At 37.9% G+C, this 26960-nt stretch overlaps 1 protein-coding gene across 2 annotated transcripts in view; it reads left to right on the forward strand.

Moving 5' to 3' along the window:
- The window catches only part of LOC124161979 (lipase 3-like), a 159369-nt gene that overhangs the window by 125638 nt on the left and 6771 nt on the right, over window positions 1-26960 (forward strand). Inside the window, exons 1-6 of one of the 2 annotated variants that reach the window (XM_046538269.1) lie at window positions 2631-2733; window positions 8117-8307; window positions 13032-13233; window positions 15048-15162; window positions 16672-16915; window positions 23531-23689. In XM_046538269.1, coding sequence (XP_046394225.1) covers window positions 8161-8307; window positions 13032-13233; window positions 15048-15162; window positions 16672-16915; window positions 23531-23689 — 867 coding nt within the window. In that variant the 5' untranslated portion in view covers window positions 2631-2733; window positions 8117-8160. Of the gene's footprint in view, window positions 1-2630; window positions 2734-8116; window positions 8308-13031; window positions 13234-15047; window positions 15163-16671; window positions 16916-23530; window positions 23690-26960 lie in introns of those variants that run through there. The other variant, XM_046538268.1, reaches the window with a different exon arrangement.

Here is a 26960-nt window from a genome sequence, read left to right on the forward strand (position 1 = left end):
GGTTCAAGGATATTTAAGCAACTAAATCGTGATTTTAAAAAATATGAAAAAAATGGTACTTTCATAGGATTTTCTCGAGTATGTAGCATCTGGTAAGTCCCTATTAAGTGTCCATCAGTAATCTGCTAAGATGTTGCTGAAATTTCCCAGGTACTATTTTTCCAAATGTAAAACTTCTTGGTTGAAACGCTCACTGTGTTCATCTCTAACAGCGCTGAGTTTTGGTGGAAAAAGGCAAGGTGTAAGTCGAGAAAATATTTTTTTTTAATCATATTGCAGCTCAGTTTTTGGTACAATTAATTATATAAGCCACCAGATCATGATAATTTTCAGCCATGATATTTCCTAAAGAATGTACAGATACATTTCTGAATGCGTTCCACGCGCTTTTTTCCGTTGACCTAAATTGCTGTTGAAATTCTGAATCCTTCAGCGCTTCCCTAATCTGTGGCCCAATGCAAATTCCTTCTTTGATCTTTTCCTCACTTAATTGAAGGACTTTTTGTTTCAAATAAGAAAAATCAGCTCCATTTTTGTCCATTGCTTTCACGCAATTGAATTGAAAAAAGTCCTTAATTCATATGCAGAGGTGGGAAAAGAATATTTTTTGGAACGACCAAAGGCTGGCAAAGGACATTTTGGATTCAGGAACAGGTTCTTTACGTTCCGGACATTTTTTTTAAGTAATAATATTTTCTCTCTCTGATATCCCACTCGCAGATTAAGGAACAACATTTCGTATATCCAAGCTGTAATTCTAGTAAAATTGTAATTACTTTTAAGTGGCCACAAATTTTCCATTTATATTTTTGGTGGTGTTTTTTTCTAAAAGTTACTGCATATTCTCCTATTATTCTTTCATTTCAGTTTCATGAGTTAACAGTATTATGGGAGCTCATTGCCATTATGTAAGAGATTAGTCTTTAATATAACCTAGGAGGAGTAAATAAACAAACATAACCATCTGTGTTGAATTCAAAATTACAAGTATCAGTAACGGAGAGAACATCATTGCAAAAATCAAATGGTTTTATGGAGAAAAAATCAATTCTAATTCGTCATGGCGAGATCGAGACATTAAAAGTTTCGTATGTGGATCCAGCAATTTCCAACCAATCTTAGGACCAATCGTGGTTCTAATATTTCACCCTACTTTTTTGATAAAATTTAAACCGTGCACTTGATCATTTAAATTCTATTGCGCTATAAAATGAGGTCCATCTTATGTACTCGATCCAAAATTTGGGTCCTCCGAGTTTCCGAATCCTTCCTTATCACGTTCTTGATTACTTTCTGAATCTTCACTAAGATTAACATACTCCATTGGTTCCGGCTCTTGTACATTTTCAGAGTGAGGGAACATTAGTATCGCAGATTCAAAGTTGTCTGGATATTTTACTGTGTGTTTTGACTTCATTGTTATTCCTTTCATTTTTTCAACAAAAATAACAGTCATGGGAATGGCTAATTCCTTATCACGTTTTCCCTTAGTCCAACCAGTAAGTAGCCCTACACTGGTGCCTCGAAACGCATGGGGAGCCCATCCTTTATCTTGGCCACCCAACAGGCAGTCAAAAAAAAGCTTATGTCTGAAAAAGGAGTAATTTTCCACCTTTGAGCCTGAAGAGTAATTTCACCGTATACATAACAAAAGTCATCTGGATGGTTCACGCACTATCTAGGCTCGAATAAAGCTAAGCAACTTCTCAGCGATTACATTATAATAAGCTGTAATTTCCTGCGATCAACAAAATTCTCAAACTATTCTGAAAAAACTCGGTTGAAACCAATTTGATTCCAATGTGCAGCACTCTTTTATATTTTGAATTCATAAGTTAGAAGCAAGATTATTCCATGCAAGCTAAATTTTAATGCGCCATTGTGGGTACTTAAGCACTGAATTTTTAATCAAGAGAAAGTCACGATTCCCCCAAAAAAATAGGGGGTAGGATGTGCCGCGTAAGTTCAGTCCTGCTGGACTACAGTCTGCGCCAGAGAGAGGCTCACGGGCGCCGCGCCGATTACATTACATCTACAGCTGCATCTACATAACAACTTGCGAGCCACGTCTAGGGTGTTTAACAGGGAGCACATGCGTCAGCAGTGGATTTGCGCAAATAAAGAATGTTCACGTGCACAAAAAAGCGTCAAAAGCAATTGTAGTCACAGCGGATGCAGTACCGCGCGATTGTCAACAAACACCCACATCAATATTAGCGATGTTACGACGTTTTTTCATAAAATACCGTAAATACTGCAGTGGGAGATATATAAAAGTATGCAAAAAACTGAACTTCCTGTTGAAAATAAGATGTTTTTCTTGAAAAAGGTCTATTGCGTCAATAAATAACTTGTATTGGAGTGCGGTTTCACCGTTGATTAAATAGAAGAAAATGTTTTCGCAGGTTTGAGAATCGGATATCTTTTATTCGTCCGGTCTTATTCGGAGTGATAAGAAATTATTATGCTCGCTCTAGAGGTATTTTATAAATATTTATTGGCGCAAATCATCATGGGACACGTGACACATGGGTGATACCTGGGTGAGACATGGGTGATACTAACATCCGTGAGGGATGATGTCTTCCGATTTCCCCTCTTTGGTGGGTCTACGGTAGCTCCAAATGCCATATAAGCAGAGTCCCACAGCATTTCCAAGTCACCTGCACCAGGACAGCGGAATTGAGAAGACCAGACGAATCTGATCCAGAATTATCCCATACGATATATTCGGTAAGTTTTAGTATTTAAACTCAGTGAATACGCCAATGCTTGCAGTGTCTTTCACCTGATAGACTCATAATAATGTTACTGAAAATATTTAAATACGAAATAATGAATTAACGGCCTAAATGTTTGCTTCACATTGGTGGCATCTCGAAATTTTCATAGCAATATCATTCATCATGCATCATTGCGTTGGATTTATTAAAAAACAATTTTATTTAATTATTTTTATTTAATATTAGTTATAAATTTTTATTTTCGATTACTTAGATCGCAATTTTGCACTGTTTCTCGCGGATCAATATTGTGATATTTGCCAGGACGACCCTGTGCCCCACATGAGATAGAGTGAAAATCGCCTTGACCCACGGCCCCTTAAATGCCACCCGTAATTAATAGATAACCTCAAATGCGTGTACAAAGTACCACCTAACACCTATTTTAGCCCTTTTTAACTAGGGAAAAAAAATAATTATTACACCTTTCCGTTAGGCAAAACATCTTTCTTCGTTTATGATTTCTATTGGTCATGAAATGACAAAGAGATTCTCTTTTTATGTTCTTTATGTTACACTGAATGATATTTATTTTTAATTGCTCAAGCAATATAAGCCATTATCGTAGTCTTTGAATCTCTTACGGCTTCAATTCTAATTTATTTCTGATAATTTGTGTATCACTTTCTCTACGGATTTAGCAGTATTTTTTTTAACTGCGCGGATTTTCTTTGTATTCTATAAATTTAACGTACACAGTGTATTTGCGCTGAATCTATTATACTCGTTACATATTAAGGGTATGGCATTTCGAATCGGAGCAGTACCTCTCTCTTGCTATATCATCCAAAAATATTTCCAAGAAAGCTTGACCAATCCAGGGGCGGTCTGGGTTGATTGGGGGCCCTAGATAAGGGCTTATGGTGTGGCACTCTTTACTAAAAATATACTCCAATGAATTAACACTTCAATTGGGACATTATCTCTCCTATTATAAAATTCGAAATCTCAGCAGAACTTCGATGTATTATATGTCAGCATCAACATCTCCGGTTGTACACCTCAGTCCTAATCGGTCACTCTCAGATGGAAATCAGGAGGAGGTCTTCTCCGATTTTTCAATACCCCATTACCCTCCCAGTTGCGTTTCTCCGAGTAGTACACGGTACTTCAATTTTTATTCATCCTTCGCTATGTTTTCGCTACTTTTAAGACTGCCTCCAACAAGCTGACTTCTTTTCCCCCTTTCGCCTGCTGACAAAGGCATCTTAAATCAAGATACGAACATAACCTTCTCGATCGCAAGAAAAACGCGTTCTGGCAATTTGCTCATCAGTCCTTCCGGAAAAGCTAAAAATCCTTCAAAATCAATTGCATTCAAATACGTGGGTAGCGATTTTTGCCGTTTCGCTTAGATAAACGAAGGAAAATTCAGAGGAGCGTTCTCAATGTGCGCTCATGATGCCTTCGAATATGTCACAATTCTACGGAGTTAATCGCGAGTCATGCTCTGGGTTGCAGGGGCCTGAGTAGTCGGTCGCGTATTTGGACGAAGAAGATAGGAAATGGTTTGCCTTGCTTGAATTTCCCTCACTGACCAAAGAATAACGACCCACTGGAAAGGAAACCCACCATCCCGCGGAGCGATAGTGGCGGCACAAACCTTGTTGGGATACTTTTTTCCCTCATGGTACATACGGAAGGAAGACCTTCTTGGCTGAAGGGCTGTCTTCGAGTTCCAATTCCTTCCCTGCAGGCATCTTTATCCCTCGTCGTGACTTTGTAAAATGAGCTGGAAATGGCTCTTTGTCGTATCCATTCCGTTGTAAAACGGCTCTCACACTTTTTTAGGTCTCGTCACTGATTATGCAAGTAAATTCACTTTCAAAAGTAGGTCCCCACGGCCAGCGCGAGCAACTGCGATATCCGCTGGGTTTGAACTTCGGGTATTGCCAATGCCTTCTGTGCCTTGAAAGGGCCAGTTTGACTTACTCTCACCGTCCGTGAAAGTCCTACCGAGGCATTCTTCGCTATTCCTAAATTTTTCGCGACCTCCTCGACTCCCGGTGCCAGAACACAAGGCGAAGCATAAGTTATCAGTCACGCGATTCTCAATCTTATAGTATCCTGAGATAGATAGTCTGAGTAATCTGGCTTGTACTAAAAAATACCGAGACGTATCTGCGTGGCAACGCACGTATAAAGAAGAAACGAAAATCGGAATTTACGTCTGAAAGAGTATTCTAAAAGTTGCAAAAAAATAATCATCTAGATTCTGGTTTTTGCAAAATATTATCAAACACCATCAATGCATATTACTCTATTTTTAAGTATATTAGACACTCTGATAGGCGCATTCATTATTCCTAAGCATTTTCTTGGTATATCCTATAGTTTTCTAAGTGCCTCATCACACGAGAAATCAAAAATACAATTATGCGTTAAATTATTATGTTTACTTCGCTTTGCTTTGATATTTATTCTAGTCGTTCCTAACATTTCCGTAAGTAAATATTTAGATCTTGCTCAATATATTCTAAGTATCAGTAAGTAATTAACCCACATCTCCAAGTTCGTCGAAAGTTCGAGTGTCTTATTAGTCACCATAAATATATAAAAATCTATCGGAAGCATTACTTACATGACTTGTTTGCCTATTTTTATTATCCACTTTAAGGCACATTTAGTATATATTTTATCTTGCCCCTTCCATTGAGAGGTCAAACTAATTCTTTATCCTATTTCGTTCCTATTTTCTGCTAGAATGTCGTAATAGGCGTCTGGTGATATCATGCATGTCAATGACCTCCACATTATTATAAATGAATTCAAAGCAACAATAGAACTTACACTCACGTAATAAATACCTTCAGTCAGTCTTGCAGGTGAACAGATACTGAGTTTTTCGGGTAATTTTAAGTGTAATATATGCGCTTTATAAGTGTTACGGCAATGAAATGGTTTGAAATTGACGTGAATGACTGAGTGGTGCCCCAGAAGGGGATGGACCCCGTTTGAGGCGTTTGGGGTGCCCGGGCAGGGGATTGTATTGTAAGGAGTGCCTCGGATATGGAAGGGAGAGGAGACAGTGTTATGAAAGGGGCGACTGCGCAGGCAGCAGTCACAAGAGAGCGACGGTCGGTGGACGGTGCATATTCAACACCATAAGAAAAATTCAAAAACACTTGTAACGACGAAATTAAACAACTAAATACAGTCCATTTTTAAATCTAAAAACATTTCATTTATGTTGACATGCCGAAGGTGCAACAATACGTTTACCACACGGCCCAGATGTTCCTCCCTCTTCCTCGCGCGAAGGGTTACTCCCCAGAAAAATCCTTAAATTCTTTTCCGAGTTCTTTGATGGTGTAATTGTGTGGCTGTGAGGGAGGAAGGGCTCACGCCTACCTCTAAAATCGTGCTTGTGGCTCTTAGCGAGGGTTAAAGTAGTCAAGTTGCACCACTTGCACAACCCAATCAAGTCAAATCGATGCCCAGTGGACAAGGAAAGCGTAATCAATAAGCGAAGGTCGACTTCGGAGAATAACGGAGACGGCTGTGTATGTGGACCGACTTTTGAAAGTGACTGTACGTTGGATAATGGTGTTCAGCTTATTAATTCTCTTGAATGACCAGTAATTATGGGGCTCGGGTTATTTCGAAGGCTAGAGATTTGGTTTCCCATCACGTGTGCCCGGGTTTGAGTCCTGGAAATGGCAGGCATTTTCCTGCTTGAATGCTTTATGCAGGGTAGTTTAAGCGACGCACTCCGTTCGTCGGATGTGACTAGCATATAAATTTTGTTCTTCAAATCCATGCAGTTATCCACGCAAGTATTCATTCACGAGACACTACTATACAAAACTAATCACACGAGAGAAAATATTTATTAAACAAGGGCTTTTTCTCAACCAAAAGTCTTTCAGACATCAAAAGGGAAGTCGGTCGTTGTGGTTTTAAGAGAGAAGTACATGAAGGGAGGGGCAACCACCAAAATACTTACTAAATATTCCATGGAAACCAAACTTAATCGTTAGAATACTTAAATAATTATAATAATAATGATAATAGTATAGCTTGCAACATGACTTTGCTCTAATCTAAAATCCTAACATTATGGTTAATACAATGAAATATTTTTTTTAAATGTTAATCTTCGTAATATAACGCCGGATCTTTTCCAACGAACCTGAATATGCATCAGAGAAAACATATTGAAAAAAAATTATTTATAGAATTTTACAAGGATTAGGAATTTTGAATCGTACTTTTTGTCCAACAAATTTCTCTTTTAATGTAATAAAAACTAGGGATAACATAACATAGGTGATTTGGATTAAAATTCATTAGTGAAAAAATAGTATGCTTACACTCCTCTTTTTAGGAAGACCATCAACAGATGTGAAGGATGCATTACACATTAAACATCTTAAATCAATAAAATGTACTCAAGGTACGTGCTTAAATCGATTCATTTCCTGAGGTATAGACCGGAATTGAAATGAGTTGAAGTGCAGCATTTCTGCGTGAAATTTTCATGTACAGCCTAGAAATGGTTATTTTTTTATTAAGTGGCATATTTTATTCCCTTGAGCAATAAAAGACTCAAATAAATTGTAGGCGGAACTTTGTTAGGCCATTTCCTTTTTATTTGGAAACAGCTGTTGTCCTAATATCCCCCGCTACACGCCTATTGAGGCTGCTTGCGGGTTAGTATGTAGATGTACTATTAATGGTACAACAATAAGAAGTGGTTCCACATTTCAGAGTAACTGGTTAAGTAAGAAATAAATCCATTATTTATAGAGTTCGCCGGTTGAAATTGCCGAGTTCGAGCAAATTTTCTCTATGCTGGAAAAAATAACACCTCTTTGTGTCCCGTGAAGGTTTTTAAGGTAATTTAAGGATATAATACACTCTTCGATGTCGAGAAAATTCTTAGCACAAGAATATTTTCTGGAACCACAAGTTTTTTCGGCATTCCCCTAAACTAAAGAAAATACTACGAGTATGTATTTAAGAGGGGCCTAGTTTTTAATCAAAATGACGCCACTCGATAAAAAAAAACTTTCCTTTTCTCTTAATGAACACAAATCTGTTAATGGCAATGAAAATGAAGAAAAATCAAAGTGCTCCTCCTCCCATAAACGAATGCATGAATTTCATCAAGAATAAAGCATCAAACAGGTTTTACTACGCTGAGAGTGATAAACGATATAAGGAAGTTAATCTACCTTCTAGTGACTGTAGGTGGGAAAAATGTAGGGACAGATCTCGAGAAATTGCCAAAAAAATGCTGAAAAGGAGTGGAGAGAAAAATGAAAGCCATTGTTGGACCTTGGAGCACGTGCGGGATATGGACTTGAAGTATATGTAAGAATCGTTTCTAGGTTGGACACACCGAGATATCTGGTGGAAGAGCAAATACTTAAACATGGGGACCACAAGACTGCTCTGCCTCGCGGTCACTCTACTGGCCGTCGCGGCGTCCGTTTGTGCACAAGAAGACAGGTACTCCGAGGGAGTGCCTCAACTGTCGCTGTATCGTGAAAAGGGGAACCCAGATGCAGCTCTACCCACAGTAAGTCGAATTTTTTTATATTTTTCTCCACCAACAGATAAATATAATTTTAGTGCAAAACATCCTCTTAAACACGAATTAGGCTGAGAGACACTTCAAAATCGGAGGCAACGTGTCAAACTAAAAATTCTAGAGTTTCATTCCGCCTCACTTTTTTCAAAGAAGAACAGTTTTGCTAATTTTAAATCAAAATTTTAATTTTTGTTTATGATTGTTAACACGCGTAACCATCGTCAAAAGAATCATTCTTCACGCATTTTACATGCATCATTTTAAATTCCTAATTGCTATAAATTCTGGAAATCATTAATCAAGTGCAATATTTTTTCTCTCTGCTGCATTGCCAGTTAAGATAAGGCGTCACAATACAAAGTTAAACATAAAAAATCTTTCAAATAAATACAATGAATAATTCCTAATTTTTAATTATAGCTTTAATAACACTGGACGGAAAAAAATAATTTTTTCTCGAGCTCTGATACCATTCCTACTGATTACTATGTAAAATGACCTCCTGAGTCCGAATTAGCCATCCGTTTTTCTCCATCACCCACCAACAGTTCAACAACAACAACAGTTCAGAAGGTACGCTTCCACGCTGGCGCTCTCAATACCACCCGCGCATCAAGAAAGAGAAAAATAACTATTGTGAAGAACGATGAATAACATGAGTAATTTGGTGTTTGATTTCCCTTTATACACTAAAGTGGAAGTTTCTCATACAAAAACCAGCAGCAGGCCTAATATACACACCAAATTGCCCGCATTCAACTTATCTGAAAATCTCCTCTCAAATTTGGTGTTATCTTCATGGAACCGTCCCCAATGTTAATCTTAAACTGCTCCAAAATATTCTATGAAAAGGTCAAGGTTTTAATGAAAGAAATGCATTTTAGTGTTATGTTACACCCCACGGCCTAATACGCTGACAGAAATTCCTCGACATGGGCGAAATAATCATCACTTCTTTGTCACCCAAAAAGTTCTAACTCATGTTTCAGAATCCGAGCCAAGCTCGATTTTCTTTATGATTCAGGTGTTTCATAAACGTTGAATCTTGGAAAAGTTTCCTAATATTTGGGACCACGAATTTCTTCCTTTGTTTTAGACTCACTAAGACAAGTACTTCAAGTTAAAAAATTGAAACTCAGCTCCAATCCTCCGATTGCTTCCAAAAAATATTTCATCTGTCGTAGTTTGATGTGCAATGGTGGCAAGTGAATATTTTCTGTCGTAACCAGGGAAACATGAGAGAAATTTTTATGACCATGAGTGAAGCTTTTGCGCAGAGGCCAGTTCCGTAAGATGTAATGATTTTCTCGGGCGCCGCAGCTGTTTTCACAAAGGAAGCAGCAGTGTTTCGTGAAGCCTGATTGCAGTCCCGTGAGTAGAGCGACAACGTTCAGATCAGCGCAAACTTACAAATTATAATCACGATAGTTAATATTTTCAAGGATTCGGCTGATATTTCCGTACGTATCTTTCATATCGGCAGAGTATGTAGATAGGACAGAAGGTAATTCATTGCCATTGGACATCAGGACACCGAAAGAATAGACTCTGGGATCGCTAGAGGTATACCAAGGGAAGATGACGACAACTTCAACGCATTATTGATTGGAGAGGCTGATACTTTGTGGAACTCCATGATTAAGAAGAAAGAATACTTTTTAACTCTAATGACAATAGAAAAACCTCAATCTTATGTTTTTCATGGTATTAGAAAGTATTACTTTTCCTTTTCTTTAGCTACGAAAGCAAGTGAGTTGCCATCCATGCCAGAGCGGGAGAGGCACTGCGAGGGCGAGCGTAGTGAAGTGAAACTTCCGAGCTATTGCGAAATATATTAATTATAGTTGCTATGCCATGTATAAAAATATTTTTATCGTTGCTGTTGTTTTTTCTCGTCATATATTTTTATCATTCGGGGGCGGATGGTGTGAAATGGAAGCTGGAAGTTTTTAAAAATACGCGAAAATTCGCGAAAAAATGACAAAATTGATAATTTTAAATGCGGTTTTACACAATTTACGAGGACTAATTCCCCCCAAAACTACCTCCTTACTTGCATCATTAAACTTTTAGTATTTTGCACCCTTCAAACCCCTAGAAAAATTTTAAATGATAAAATAATCCTTTTAATTCCTCCAAATTACCGAAAAGTCATAAAATTTGGAAGGGGGAAGCTCCCCCAAAAATGGTGGGTGATGGGGAAAAACGGAGTTCATATTCGGATTTAGGAGGTCATTTTACGTAAGAATCAGCAGGAATGGTGTCAGGGCCGATTTTCATGCCGTCCAGTGTAATTTGTTTTGAATGTTATCACGTACCACGGTCATCATTCGGAAGCAGCGTGCCAGGTTTAAATTTCTAGAACTTAGTAAATTCTAAAACCTTCTTCTTACTAAAATTTATATCTAATTAATAGAGGGACAAGGAGAATTTCATCTTAGAGCTTCACACATTCTATAGATCCGACGAAGGATACATTCGGTACGAAATAAAAATCCCGAAATACCGGGATTTCTAATATCCCAGAGTTTCGGGATTAATGTACGTTTTTGCTATCACTAATGAGTTAGTCATATTGGAAATGAAATACGATGCATTAAAAATTAATAATATAGTTCCTTATAAATTATTCGTTATAAAAACATAGCGATTGCCAAAATTAAAACATTGTTTGAATATTAGAATTATGTCTAACGTTCGATGAATGGACTTTGCCAGGCAACAAAAGACACTATTTACAGAAGACAAATATCCTGTGGAAGAGGCTTCATGCCCTGGGACTAATCAGAATAATGAAAATATTTCCGCAGCAGTTTGTATTTAACTTTTAAAGCAGAAATGGAGTATGAAATTTTAATTAGGAAAATGACGTTTTCTCTATCACCACTGACGGTGCAAGAGTAATGGCAAAGGTAGGTAATGCCGGAAAATTCTAAACTTTGTTCAGATTATGACGTCCACCTTGCAGTCATTAATGTTTTGTTCAAGTCTGAGGGTAGAGGAAACGTAATAGAGAATACATTTGTATGCTGTAAGCTGTATTAGAAGGAAGTGAATACATTTAGCGGTGAAGACTACGAACGAAATAACAAACAGGGAAGATCCATTAGAAGTCAGAGACGAAAATTAATATATTATGTACAAGCACTTACTAGATATACCGCCCACGGACGTGCAGTTGGAAATAGCTTTTCATCATCAGGTACGCTTTGCAGCAAATACAGATGAAGAATGAGTGACGAGAACTTGGAAAAACTTTGTTTTTCAAGCAAATGCCAACCTTATATTTGTAGCAGTTACATTACAATAATAAAATTCTAGTATTTTCGTTAGACTTTCAAATGCCTTAAGTTTCTTTCATTTTAAGAGTATTTGCTGATGCTTTTTTTTAAGCTCCATTCTTTGTCTCCCTAGACAAAATATATCGTTGCATTTTTAACAAAACCAATTATTTAGAAATTTTGCTGTATTTTTACAGTTTTTAATACCAAAGATAAAAAGATTCATAACAAATAAAGTAAACAAACGCATAAGGAAGATATCAATGCTTCAGATAAGTTTTCTTCCACTCCTATTTCCTTAACTTTGTATGGAGTGGTTTTATAAAAGAATTAAATCTTTTATTAATTTGTATTGGTAGTTATAATCAGTGTTATTATGTTCTATTTTTACTCAATACATTCATATGATGTTGTGTCATTTTTACATTTTAATCCCATCCGTACCTGAAACATTTGAGAACAATCGCGTATTCCCAGGATCGAAGAATCTCACCTAGATTACAATCGTGAGATCCGAGAAGAAAGATATTTTGCCGTTTTTTTAATAGGCACAGGAATACAATTTTCTCTAATCAATAAAAGACTTAGGTGAAAGAAGGGTGGGAATCGGAAAAAAATAATTTTAATTGGCACCTTCAATTTTTTTTGTAAACGGCTGGTGCCCTAACACACGCTGCACGCCTGTTGGGGCAGATATCGGGGCAGTACGTGGAAGGTAGTATGCGTGTGGGGCTATGTGTTTTATCCGATTTAATGCAGAGAAATATGAATCATAAATTAAAGTGAAAAGGTGGAATAGAATTGTGCATTTAAACGGGAAAACAACGATTAAGAAGTGAAGAATTACTTAGGCGCACTTTGCACTTACTACATGATGTTAAATTTATAAACTCGCGAACGAGGAGGAACGCTGTAAATGTAAAAAAAATGCATATCGATGGCTAAGTTCTAACGACACGTATCTCAAATTCCGCCGGTTTGAGACAGATATCTTAAAAAAAGTGTAATAACTTAAAAAATAAAAGAAAATACAAGCAAAAGACATCTCCTTGTTTGCAAATGAATGCTTCTTTTTCAGTTTTATGAATTTTTAGTTTTTAATTTCAGTCCACAATCAAAAACATTAATCGACAATTTGCTCTCCTGAAAATTTTCTATTTTGTAGATACGTGTTGTTAGAACTTAGCCATCGATGTACTTTCCATTTCATACATATATGTCCTCTAATTTATTGTTAGAAAACTGGTTCATTTTGGGTTTTCATCTATTTGAAGTTTTGAAAATGGGTCCGTCAATTACAAATCACCAGGGCATTCTTGAAATTATACTTTAAAAGCAAAAAAAAAAAAAAGTTTACTCTCCCCTTTTTTCCCTTCTGTTGGCCGATCCCGTCACTGCAACACTTTTATTTTCGGTGCGTTTCCCTCACAGGACGAGATCATCAGGAGACACGGCTACCCTTCGGAGACGCACCAAGTGACCACTGAGGATGGATACGTGTTGACGATGCACCGCATTCCCCGGGGGAGGTACTCGTACGGTACGAGATGCAAGAGGCCTGTCGTATTCCTGCAGCACTGCCTCCTCTGCAGTTCTGCAGTCTGGGTCTTTATGGGCCCAGAGAACGGACTCGGTAAGGTGACGACCACGCAGGGGGAAATATTCTACAGTCCTGCAGAAGGCTATGCACAGTGGACGAATTTTTGAACAGAAAAGACTATTCATTAAGCCAATATGGTAATTTCCTTCATCAAAGAAAACGAAAGGCATTGATTGGGATTTGTTACCCACCATTAATTTATTCATAATATACATATTACTTGGTTTTAGAAATACCGGTTTAGACGAATGGCAATGGTCAATTTTATCCTCATTTGAAAAGGGCCAGATTGGCGCCCATTCGATGGCACTCCACGTGACGTCACAGGGACCTATTTTCTATACGAGTAGATAGGAGTTTTACTTCGTCTGAGATTACCAATGCATGCATGAGGCGCAGAGCTCAGGGAAACATCTCTTAATAATCACACATTAAAAATGCCTAAGTTCGGAAAGTTTCCTTCGTTTGATAAGGTATAATAATCCTTATTTAAGCCAAGCGCTACCTGCTATCAGGGCACTCTGCTACCTGCTAGCATCCTGCGTCGTATCAGCGCTCAAAGCCTCGCCCCAAGGTCACCTGACTTGCGGCAGCGGGAACCAAAACGACGTCACACGGAGTTTTCCCAGCATTCCTACTTAGCCGTCGAGTTTTTGCGCGCTTGAAAATTTTCACTTCTCATTTAATCGCGAAAAATAGATATCTTCATTTAAAAACCTAAAAGCGTGAAATGAGTACCCCGGGAGTAATAATCTTTCGATTTAGGCAATAAAAAAATAAAAGGAAACCACCCTATTGCCGTGGTTGGAAGGCTATTATATTATGTTTCGTTATTATTGGCAAGTGAAACGAAACTAAAATGAAAACCTGTAAAATTTCAATAGTTTCGTTCCCAGGAGCGGAATGTATAAGCGAAACTAAATGTACTTAAGTATTACTGCCCTTAGCATATGTAACCTTCCCATAAGATATTCATGGGATTAGATGTTCACGTGTCAATTTTACTAATATTTCTCCACAGTTTGGTGTACATACTACAAAATTTACATGCACTTAATTGAAAGTATTAAAAAATTTTGCACGAAAAGTTACTTTTAAAGTCAATCTTCACAGAAATCCCTAAAGCCATTAACACTTCAAATATTTATTTAATATATCCTTTACATCTACATCTATTCTATGAGTGACGTAACTAGGAATATGCTTGGGGGGGAAGGAGGGGCCTTGGGGGAGGTGTATCCCCCCCCCAGGCAACGGGGGGTCCGGGAAATATTTGAAAATTGACTCATCTCAATGACTCAAATGAATTAATGCCATGATATTAATAAATGATCTTTAATTTGAAGCACATGCAGTTATCATACATCAAAACTGGGCAATAGTTTCAAATTTATTATTTCTCTGAGGCTTTGGGGGGGGGTATCTATTCCCTCATCACCCTTTCATAGTTACGCCACGGTATCCTATACATCGATGGCTAAGTTCTAACAACTTGTATCTCAAATTCGGCCGTTTTGAGACAGGTATCTTAAATATAGTGTAATAAAATTAATAAAATAAAATACAAGCAAAAAACATCTCTTTGTTTGCAAATGAATGCTTATTTTCAGTGAACTTTTGTTTTTTTTCAGTGTACAATTAAAAATATTAATCGTTTTCGTGCTCTCCTGAAAATTTGGTATTTTAGAGATACGTGTAGTTACAACTTAGCCATCGATATCCACTTCACATTAACAGGAAAACTATTAATAACTGGACAATTCATAAAAAATCAACTATAAATTTATCAATCAGGTTTATCGCGAAAAGCTTTCTATGACACAAGGTGTTTGTTTTCTGCTCTGCAGCGTTCATCCTGGCTGACCAAGGATTCGACGTTTGGATGGGCAATGCACGAGGAAACGAGTACTCCAGGCGCCATAAATGGCTCGACCCCAAGGAATCTGAGTTCTGGGACTTCTCGTGAGTATTCTCATAATTAGAAAGAGAGTTCTTAAATGAAACCAAATAATGCATGGCATAACGAAAAAAATAATTTGTGGGTAGCTAGACGAGTGACTTCAATTTCAATGTTTCTCTATATCGGACGACTGTTCATTTATTTAATTATATAACTAAGTTGATCACATACAGCATTTATGCCAATTTACAATGAAACGGCAACATAATAATAATGGATTTAAGTGAGAAGTTTATTATATAAACAACAGCAGAACATAGAAGGCAAGATTCAAAAAAATACAAATAAAACATTTCCACGAAAATAGGAACGGGGAAGAAGGTGGAGCTTAGTTTTTTTTACAGATATATGGGAAATGGCTAGGTTGATGAAAGAGTCAGATGAGAGCAGGATACAATCGTTATTATTGTATCAGGCAGAGAATTAAGAAGTGGGGAGAGGCGGTAGTACAGGGATTGTTTGATAGGAGAAGGTCTGGGAAAAGGCAAGAAGAAAAAAGAATGTGAACGAGCGGAATGGCTAGGAACTCGGACATTAAGGAGGTGAAATAACTCAGGAAAATCAATATTCGAATTAAGAATGTTGTAAATTAAATATAACTATTGCAACTATCTCTTCGGTTGGAAGAAGTGAGAGGAACTGGTCAAAATCCAGTGTGTGCTACTATGGAACTTTGTACCACTAACTTTTCTTCTATATTCGGATGACCTAAAACTCTTTTTTGACCATTCAATCACTAGTTGACCTCCAACAATTACAGAACTGCCTTAATGAACTAGATAGCTTGGTAAAATCAATTTATTTAACTTTAAATTTAAATGTGATACATTCCGTGAAATTAACTCGGAAGACGGCTTGAGAATCTCTCCTTCAGTATAAACCATCTGATCATTCCTTGGCCCAATTAACAAATATAAAACATTTTGGGATAATATTTCATACTCAATCAACATTTAGCCAACACTGTACTTGTAACAAATGTAATTAATTCAAATTGATTTGATTTATTTTTCGACATTGTTAAAGTTTCAACCTTATTTAACCATTTAAGTACACTACTATTCAGTTCATCAGTGGGGTCACTTTGTGAATATTTCTCCACAGTCCGGTCGCCATGTTATAAACTTTATTATCATTCAATTGAAGTCATTTGCAGAGAAAAAATTTCCACGCATAAAAATAAAAATTTTTGTGACAATCGTTGAAATAGTGATGAATATCAGACTTTAAAATACAGTGTGGACATAAATTATGAATACAGCTATCGCAAGTGAGATGCAATCATGGGACATGCATATGACATAGTGGTATGGCTCCTATATGGGAATGCATTGCACCTGTAAATATATAAATGCTTTCTTTGTTTAAACTATTGATCATATAGCCCCATATAGGGGATGATTCCAGAACAGCTATTGACTGTAACACCACAAAGTTAAATTAATTTCTGAGACTCAATTTTCGGACACTCCCCTTGTCAGAGATTTAAACTCCTTTCAATTTCCTAACAGGTGGAACGAGATGGGCTACTACGATCTGCCGGCTGAGTTCGACTACATCCGGCGTCGGACGGGTCAGCCGAAGCTGTCGTACGTTGGCTTCTCAATGGGCACCACCATGTTCTTCGTGATGGGCGCCAGTCGACCAGAGTACAACACCAGGATCCGGGCCATGCACGCCCTCGCCCCGGTAGCATTTGTCGGGAAAATGGAGAGCCCCATCAAACTGCTCGCTCCATTACTCTCCCAATCCAACGTGAGTTAACCCATTAATCCCCAGCGTTGCGTAAACGCAACATTATAGAATCGTAATTATTAGAACAAATCTTTGCGTCAGAATAATTTTTTCTCAGGTTTTCTGAAGTTCTGAAGTACCTTTCGTTCTTATTCAGTTGGTTTTGTAAATAATTTCATTAAAATAATAGTATTTATTTTACTTCGAAATTTGCCTATTTCGAAGCGCTGAAGTACTACAAATTGTAAATGATTTTTTTACCGAGATTTATTGAGTAATCTTACTAGTGGTAATGTTTTATCTTAGTTCTAAGTTTCTTTATTTATCATGTTTATTTTTGTCACAAACTTTCGTCGTTACTGGTATAAATATGGTCGTTGTAAATAATGTTGCGTTTACGAAACGATGGGAATTCTCTGGTAGACCAGAGGGCTTTTCTCAAAGCATAACGAAACTTGTCAGCATGGCTTTTAATCGACAACGTAGTGTTTTGGAGGCATGTTTAGCTGCATTTTTGGGACTCACAGGTTGTGAGTTTACATAGTAGAGGGTGTATGACATTTTTAATTCCTAAATGGCCATCGGTACGAATTTTAAATCGAACACTCCGGCACTTCTTCAAACTCTTGCACGCACACGTGGAGTCGATTCAGGGCTATGTTATTCCCATGTCGTTGAGTGGAAGCATTACTTCGTAGACGTTAAAGTCAGCTTCAGATGCATTCAGTTTCAGAGATGGTAGAATGAGAGGGTGAGAAACGTATTAGTGGAATCAGGATTGTAATGGAAGGTGGAGCGTTCCTCTAGTCGCTCTTTGGAATTTTCTCCGTGCAATCCTGAGTTACCTATATTTTTCTTCTATCACTCAGGTGATGTAAGGCTCATAATCAAGCTTATTTCTACGCCTCAGACGTTTACTTAAGAAGAAGCGTCAAGAAGGTAATTGAAAAATATAAATTAACAGGAGAGGCGATGAATAAATTTTCTAATTTTTGGAACTACAATGGGGATTACATCTTCTCAGTATTTCAAATATGGATGAATGCCGGAGGTGCTGCAAGGAAAATCACAGTTTACTCAAGTAGTATCTAAAGACAAATATTCCAGTAAACGCGCATACCCAGGTAAAAGATGCAGGGAACGAACAGGTTCACCTTAATGTGAAAAAATGGAATATACCTCCGTAGTAGTCTCGAATTTCTGCGTGAAAAAAGTAATGGAGACACTTATTACTCAGTACGGAGGCCACTCACCAATTAATTGAATTAATTTTGAGCCACTCAAATAACCTAACAAATAAATAACCATAATGTTGTCGGGGTATCATATATTACCGCGCACTAAGTTGCACTGGACAAGCCAAGAGGAGATGTATGTCGCATCGTGAGGCAATGTATGACGCGGATTCGGTTTGACGAATTGAAAAAATATCGACAGCTCTTCAGTAATTCTCAACTACACAAAGTAATACATTTTTGAAAGTCGGACCATTTCTCAATAGATTATACCAAAATTCCATTCAGTTAGGAATTTTCCCAACAAATGGTTCCATATTCCAGGTGGCACGCAGCTAAAATGTTCATTCGTGGGGAAAATTTAGAGTAGGTAGTTGTGGTGTCTGGTCTCATCTCTATCAATTTTTGCCAAATGGAGAGGCGGAACTTGAAATTGATATTTCTAGGATCTCTAAGTTCATTGGGAGAAAGGGATGTTCTAAATTTGCTGAATTTTTGTAATTCTACAAAATATCATGCCGCGTATTTTTAAAATTTCTTCACCAGTTACAATCTGTTAGCAACTTTTAAGTGATAATTGTTATTTTTCAACGGAAAAAGTAAGAGAAAATCGAACGGAAAACTGCGCACTCATGTCTTTGAGAGATTTGACAAAAAAACCTACCGGGGATTTCTATTATTCGTTTGACGGGTCAAAACATATTCTCTTAGTGCGATGGCATAATAAGTCATTGCTGTTGCCTCAAATTACGGGAATATGGAACCCATAGTAAGGACAAAAAGGCACGAAGATTTCCGAAAATAATCGAAATATCATCAACGATTACAATCAGGAAATGGGAGGGGTAGATTTGCTCGATAATTTTGTTGCATGTTACCGTATCCAGATTAACGGCAAAAAAACTCTATTCCGAAAAGGGGTTGATAGAGCAGCGGTGAATACGTGGTGATTTTACGCCAAAGTCACGGGCCAATCAATTCAATTGTTAGAATTTCGATCCGAGATCATACAATTTTACTGATTGTGAGGCAATAAATCGTTTCCAATAAAATTGCTGATGACATTTAGCATAAAAATCGGTACCCACATGCAGGACACCCTAGGAAAAATGGCATACCCCAGCTTGCCCGTCATGGGAGAATAATGCATTTCATCCGCAATCATACTTATAATTCCTGGCGAAGAATTCGAGTGTGCAAATCAAATATAAGTTATATTGCTAAAATTACTACGTTTAATTCCACGCTGATTATTATCGAACATTACATCATAAAAGACGATGAAAAATAAAATATGCAACCTAAATTTTGAAAAGTCCTTTTTTGCTTTTATTTACCGGAGTTTTCCCAGCGTTGCGTAAACGCAACATTATGCAAATCATATATTATGATAAATATAATATTTTTTTCTGAAAATTAATCTTAATTAGGCCAAAATAAACCGGAAAATAGGAAAAAACCGAAGGTAAAAGCCCTATATGCAGTCTGGGGAATAATGGGTTAAACGCACTCTCATTCCGACGCAATGGCGTCACACGTCAGAGCGAATGTAGCTATTTATTTAAAGAAGTTGTAATGGGGTAGGTAGAGAAAGATAAGAGAAGATTTAAGAACGTCTTTTTCCATCAAGGCATTTTCTCATTGCATAAAAGCGAAGATTTGCGATAGCTGGCACGGAATTGTCGCGAGTTGATGACATCATTGGTTTTATACCTCCATGGTGTCTTCATAATAACGATCCAATTGAGAGGGGTGCGAGAGGCCGAGCAGTAACGGAGAAACGGTCGCCAGGAGACAATGACGTCACCAATTTTATTGTGGCTTTAAGGTATCGATGTTTCGCCGCTTATAGCTGGAGAAGTGGAAAACGTATAGATAAACCGAAAAATAGGATTCTATTAATTTTCCCATCCTATCACAATTGACAAAAATTAGAATTTGGTGAATTGGCTCATTGATAACAGATTCAGAAACTAAGATCACCAACTAGAAACATCGGTATTGGGTTCAGAATTTGAGATAATTACGCTAGTGCCTATGATAAAATACTAGCAACAAAAACACAACACTTAATTCATAAAAATAGGCTCGTTCGCATGCTTTTGATCTACGTGTAGTATTAGTAACAAGCCACCACCCGATCATCATGAAAGTGGGCTCCTATACCAACTTACATAACCAACCAGCAACAAGATACTAACTTCGGCAGAGGCACTCAAATATGGATAATCATCACCGTGCATATGATCTTATACTGGAGACAAACTCCTCTGAAGACTATAAAATATTCTGTGATCGCTATCGACCATAAAAGTGCAACTTCATAAGGCATATTACATGTTTTCGAAGAAATCCCTTTTGACGCCTTTTCATGCCATTAAATTGATTCCGTTTTTTCCCGATAAGAGACGCAATTTTCTCAATTTAATCTGAATAAGAAAAAAAAGAATCAAGAATTTACTAAGCTAACTGTAATCGCAGTTGGACATCCTTAATGCTAAACCCATGTGCTAAACAATGAAGAATTGAAAAAAATCCTCTGACAGTGTCGGCAAACTCAACTTATCTGGTGAAATGGTGAAGTAGCCACACACTGAAAAGATTACAGATGTGCCAAGGTGGTTGCTTCAGTGATGCCAGTCACCGTTCACCATTCACTTGAGAGAGTCAATCACAAATGACCGATCGTCTTTCACTAATAATGTCAATCGCTCTCCATGCTAGTCGTGACCTATGCCAATCATCACCGATGTCAATTACGACCGATATCTTTCGCGGACGACATCTATCGCAAGCAATGTAACTGAAACATGATCGGTCAAGAATGATAGAAATATCACAATCAGCTTAGATTACGAATGACGACGACTGATATCGGTCACGAGTGGCCTATGAACGACTTCACTTGTAGTTGGCCAAAAAGATTATATCGCTCGTCGAAGTGATACTGTTCATCAAACGATCACGCAAAAGATCTCAATTGCGCACGTTGCTTGCTCGCAATCAGTCCGTCACTATGTGCTGGCGGACTCTTACTCCAATCAGTCCATCACTATGTGCTGGCGGACTCAAGTAGCTGCTTAGAGTAGGCAATATTCCATCCCGTCGGAGGCTGATTTCTGTTGCCACTTCGGTCGCATTTTAATCGGTTCTCAAACATGTCTGCGGCGTGGTGACGAGTACAATGCGATCCACTTTTTTTTTCAAACTTTTGATGCATAATGTTTGTGATTGCAAGTAATTGAATTGAAAAGTAATGAATTTAGTAGATCACATTATCATCCGTAAGAATTTCGATTAATAGCCTTAATTATACCTTATATACCCGTGAAACTTGGATCAATTGGTCATCAGCGCGCGAGTGGCGACTTTTGTAAACCCATTTAAATGCGCGGTGGGTGACATCACATTTGGAGCCCGACTTGTGGATACTCTCATGTAATATTCGTGCTCTTACTTTTAGATGCCATTTTTAAGCCATAGAGCAAGCAGAATTCGGAGAGATGAGGTATTTTGTTGAAAATTGGTCCAAAAGTAGTCAAAACTGCGGATGTAGGAATTGTCCAAGGAGGTTGTTACCTGAATTATTTTAATGCACCTGTTAACATGCACAAAAATTCATTACTCATTCTCGTGGAATGCTACTCTTTGTTCAGTACAAATTTACTATCGTGATTTTGAGCGCCAATTCCATTTATTAAACTACAGTTTCCGTCCAAAAAACACTAGTATTAATCATAAAGAGTGTTATGATGCCAAAATTTCACTGCCAAGCAAAACTTTCTGTCCTAGACATGCTGTTCGATTATCCTAAAGGTATTTTTCATGCTGATTCCGAGACTGACCACAGGTTTATTTTTTATCAAGTTTAGTTTCCGTAGCACATCCGGATTAAATACGCATTGAAGGATATTTTACTAAATAAATCTTAAATCTAAAAGAATGTGAAAAATGGGTACCTAATTTGAATTTTCTTTCATATTTAGCATCTAGCAAGTCCCTTTTAAGTGTCCAGCAGTAATCATATCGCTGAACTTTCCTCGGTACCATTTTCCATGCGTAAAATATCACTATCAGCACCAAGGTTTGGTGGAAAAAAGTTCAGATGTGATGTGAGTCAAGAAAATGAATTTTAAACACGTATTGCAGTCCATTTTTTGGTACAATTCTTTTAGATCGACCATCAGACCGTGATAGTATTCAACAACGATGTTTCCGATAAATATTCAAACCATATTTTTGAGAGCATTCCACGTGGCGAAGGTTAGAACTGCAAAATTTAAAAAATATCGTGGAAATGCGCTAATGCATGAACGAAATTAGATCAGTGGCTATTTTTCCATCTCACGTCACGTCACGAATCTATTAAAAATTGATATTTTTTAAGAAGAAATACTATGAAAAGCGAGAATTTCACAGTTTATGAAATTTAAGTATGCATGATGGATCTATTACCTATTTAGTGATTCTTTCTTATACTTCTCTGAATTATAAAAAAATCTAATTGACTTTTCGAATAACCCTTTCAAAAAAGGTTTGTCTTCCGACAACTTTATCTCATTAAAAAAAAATAATATTATATAATATACTCAGAGTATATTGAATAATATACTCTGAGTTTGTTTTAAATAAAGCACCTAATAAAGAAGTTGAGTTTTATATTTGAAATAAGCTTAGGTTCAAGTAATCTGAGCCCTTTTTATCACACCTTTCATATACGCTTCTCGATAGACACGATCGTTGGGGGGTCCTTCGGCGACTGCCGACCAGCCGACCTGGCAAGACCACCCCTGGAGATAGTTACCTATTGCATGCAATTCACGCATCCAGGGAACCTACGACTCTTGCACCACGAGGATTTTTGTTTGATATTTTTTCTTAGCAAGTAGAAGCATGAAGAAATTCATTGTACTAATGTATTTTCCAACTATAATATTTCCTGATTAGCGGAATTGCTTTTCTTGAGCCGCCTCGTATCCTGAGAATTTTTTCGGGAGCTTCTAGGGGGTTTTGAAGAACGAACCTTTTTGGATAGCAGCTCCACGCTCTACCAAAAAGGTTATATTCACGACCGATTTCGGTCACTTAATTTGCTCATCATTCTTTGCTTAGCAGTCATTCTTTGATACATTTCTTTTGATAAACGAAAATAGCCGGGTTCATAAAAAAGGCCTAGCCTTTGCGGCTACCACAGACAAAGTTAAGCATGGATACAGTTGAAAAATTTATCACACCCTAACAGGGAGATTATAACAACAAAATGAAAAAACATTGAGAGCCGGACTCTACAAAACAGCGCAAATAAAAAATTCCCGTTATTTTTTTTAACAAACCTCGTATCCCTAAAATGAAAATTATCACCCGAGCGACTATTAACTTCCTTTCTTTCCCTCATTTGCAGTGGATAGCCAATATGCTGGGCCTGGCTGAATTCCTTCCGAGCTCGGATCTTTTGCCGTTCCTGGGCAAAGTGGGTTGCAAGGACGATGCAATAGCGCAGGACCTCTGCACCAACATCCTCTTCCTGTTAGCAGGACACAACTCTGCACAGCTCAACAGGGTGAGAATTGACAACAAACTTATCAATCCACAGCTCAGAGTATGAACCAGAGCATTCAAATTGGCAGCACATTAACCAAAGTCTGACATCCCAGCATTGAAAACCCCAACTTCAGTTAGATGTGAAATGCGTAATAATAGAATTAATTTAAACCGTAACACTCCTCTTTTAGCTCGTAAAGCGATTCACTTTGTAATTTCAGTCGAAGGTTTGATTTGGATAAGCTAGGGTAGAGCTCATCCCAGATGAGTCCCCGGCATCTTCCAACCTCTCCCCTACTGGCTCTGCGTCCTCTTCTTGCCCGCTTAGTCCGTCATTTTTGTTCTGACGCCACATGTACATTCGTCCGGTTTCAGCCATGTGCTCTCACAGGAAGTGTTTTTGGTAATTCACTGCGATATACCACGTGTTTTTGCAGTTTTTTATTCAAAGAAGGTTCGACATTCTGATTTTATATCGCTAATTGGGTATATTCGAGTTTGAAAACTGCCATAGTAGGTTGAAAAATTATACGGTGAGGAAAAGATGCATTGTGCTAGACCAGGGGTCTCCAAAATACGGCCCGCGGAGGGCTTTCATCCAGCCCGCGCAATCGGTTCAAGTAGCGCGCGATTCTCGTTCGTTTGACTCTGTGAGACGTCGCCTGGAGCATTGCAGTGCTGCGCTGCAGGTCAAAGTCGCCTTCAACTGTTCGTAAATAAGAAATAGTCGCCCCCAGATACTTCAGTAGACGTTGGAATCGAATACTTCAGTCATTGGCAAAGTTGCTATCCGGCCCGCGGGGCGATTCGGATCTTGGAATGTGGCCCTCGTGGCCTAGTAAATTGGAGACCCCTGTGATAGACTAAGCCTCAGCCGCATGAATACCACCCTTTTGGGAAAGGGGGACAGTTCCTTTCCTTCGGTTACCTCGCACTTTCACAATTTTAGTTCGGAATGTCTTTTTGGATGGATAAAAGGATGACGTGTCATATTCTAGCAAATACTTTTTACCAACGATAACATTTTCAACGCAATAATTATAGGTTCATTCCAATTCACTGCAGTGTTTACTTTGCAACAATGTGTTTTGAGAAATTATATCCGGGTACTTTTTCCACTGATACTGCAGCAAACGCCGATGTTGACATATCGATCACGTATACACGACATGACAAACGCCTGAATCCTTTTCTCGTCATTTTCACACAGTGCCCACGTTTCCGCGCCGAAAAGCCCAACGCTCCATATAAAACTCATCACTAGCCTTTTCATTACGCTCTTTGGCAGCGTTCCGTTCTTCAATTCTGTCCCAAATATTTGCAACCACCTCCTCACTAACGACATTATCTTTCAGATATTCGTATCTTAACACTTAGTGTACTGGTGTATTTAAATATAGAGGAACGACGTCACCGAGTAGACGTATTGAGATTGAAAATATGTTCCAGTTTGGGCGAACTACTTTTGATTTAAATATGGTTAAAAAGATTATGTTTAAAGTATAACATTACCTAATCAAACATTACAATACGTTGATCAATAAAAAAAAGCGTACAGAAACTGTAAACGCGCTGCCAAATACGTATATTTTGCTTTAGAATTGTGTAAGATGACGCACCTAATTAACGAGAATCTTCGTTATCCATCTGGAAAAAAATGACGTGAATTCTTAACACGTACACAACCTGTTTAACCTAAGACCTTCCAGGAGAAAATACACCCCCAGAATTAATATTTCTGAGCTGATCGAAAAGCTACATGCTTTTCCGTGCAAGACATATCAACTAAAAATGCTCGGAGACTCAATGATTGCCTCCCAAGTGAATGCTACTCAATGGAAAGAAATGCGTCATCCGGCTGAGAACAAACATAGTCGACAATCGCGTCATCGCACATCGAACCACCTTAATCGACAGTTATCTAACGCCGATTATCTCAAACGTCTTCAAGTAATTAAAAATGATTGCGGAGTGCTTTCACAATGAGTACAACTTTCCAACTCATATCACCACCTCCTATTATTCAAAGAGTTTCTTAACACTAGCAGTTCGCGGAAATTTGTCACCACCTATAATGCAAGGGAATGCGTCATTTTGACCCATCAAGTTTTCTAGCTTCATGCACAGTTCTGTCATCAATGCGTTTAATTATTTGGCATATTTTCGTAATGAAGAGTGTAATACAGGAGGGCTAATAACTTGCTCATCACCATCGCTGGTCAACAATCCTAAGATTTTCAAAGCACTGCAGGAACACGTGACTTCGTGCGCAGTCATGCGCACGGGTGCAAAGTTGAATACACCAAAGGATGAAGTTCGCCATGAAAAAATATTTGACTTAGCCGGGATTCGAACCCGGATCTTCCGATTGCCGGTCAGGTGTGTTAACCAGTTACACTACCAAGCCATTTTCTCAGAGCGAACTTCGGGATGGTTTTTTTTTTATCGTAAGATTAGTTTTACGTAGCTCTCCACTCAATTCTCCTCTCAGATAATCTTTTCTTATCTACGTATTTCCTTTTTCATATCCTCCTCTAACTGTTCCATATGTTTTATTATAAGTCCTTTTTGCCGTTCATGCCATCTACTTGTCTCTCGAAGATTGTCTTCATCAGACGTTCATGTCTAAAGACGTGGCCTTTTAGGTTATTCCCTCTACATTTCAAGGTTTCCATGACGCTTCTCTCCGACTCCCCATTACTTACTCGGTCGGTCCATTTGATCCTCATCAAATAATTTTCTTTCAATAAAATTCCTTAGACAAATGAAATTTTAGTCGACCCCAAGATGTGCAATATATATTGCGATTCAAGTAACCCGAAAAGCAGCATAATCCTCATTATCGTAGAATAACTCTGAAATGGAATAAAAAGGCTAGCATATCATTCTTCGTGTATCCTGATGTGTTATTTTATCCGTTACCTAGTAAATCCCCTGGGTGTGCTGAGGGAAATGGAAAGAAATCGGGCCTCAATAAGAGGAAATGGGGGAGGACCAGCCATAAGTCAAAATGATCTATAGCCGTCCCAATAGATATAATATCCATTATAAAAAGTTCTACAAGTAATAAATTTTCTTCATATACTAACGCAGTATCACTAATTGTACACAAATTCGCGAAATTGTAGAGGAATAGGTAATTTTTTACTTCAAATTTGTTCGGAAAATTATTGGACCACCCATGTTGGCCTGAATAAATATTGTTTTGCCAATATCTCTTACGGTGAGGCCGCACTTTCCATAGTAGTCTGAATTAATTTGATTAGAATGGCCTTACGGGGAATATAGTC

This window comes from Ischnura elegans, chromosome 7, assembly GCF_921293095.1.
Source record: "Ischnura elegans chromosome 7, ioIscEleg1.1, whole genome shotgun sequence".
Lineage (NCBI taxonomy): Eukaryota > Metazoa > Arthropoda > Insecta > Odonata > Coenagrionidae > Ischnura > Ischnura elegans.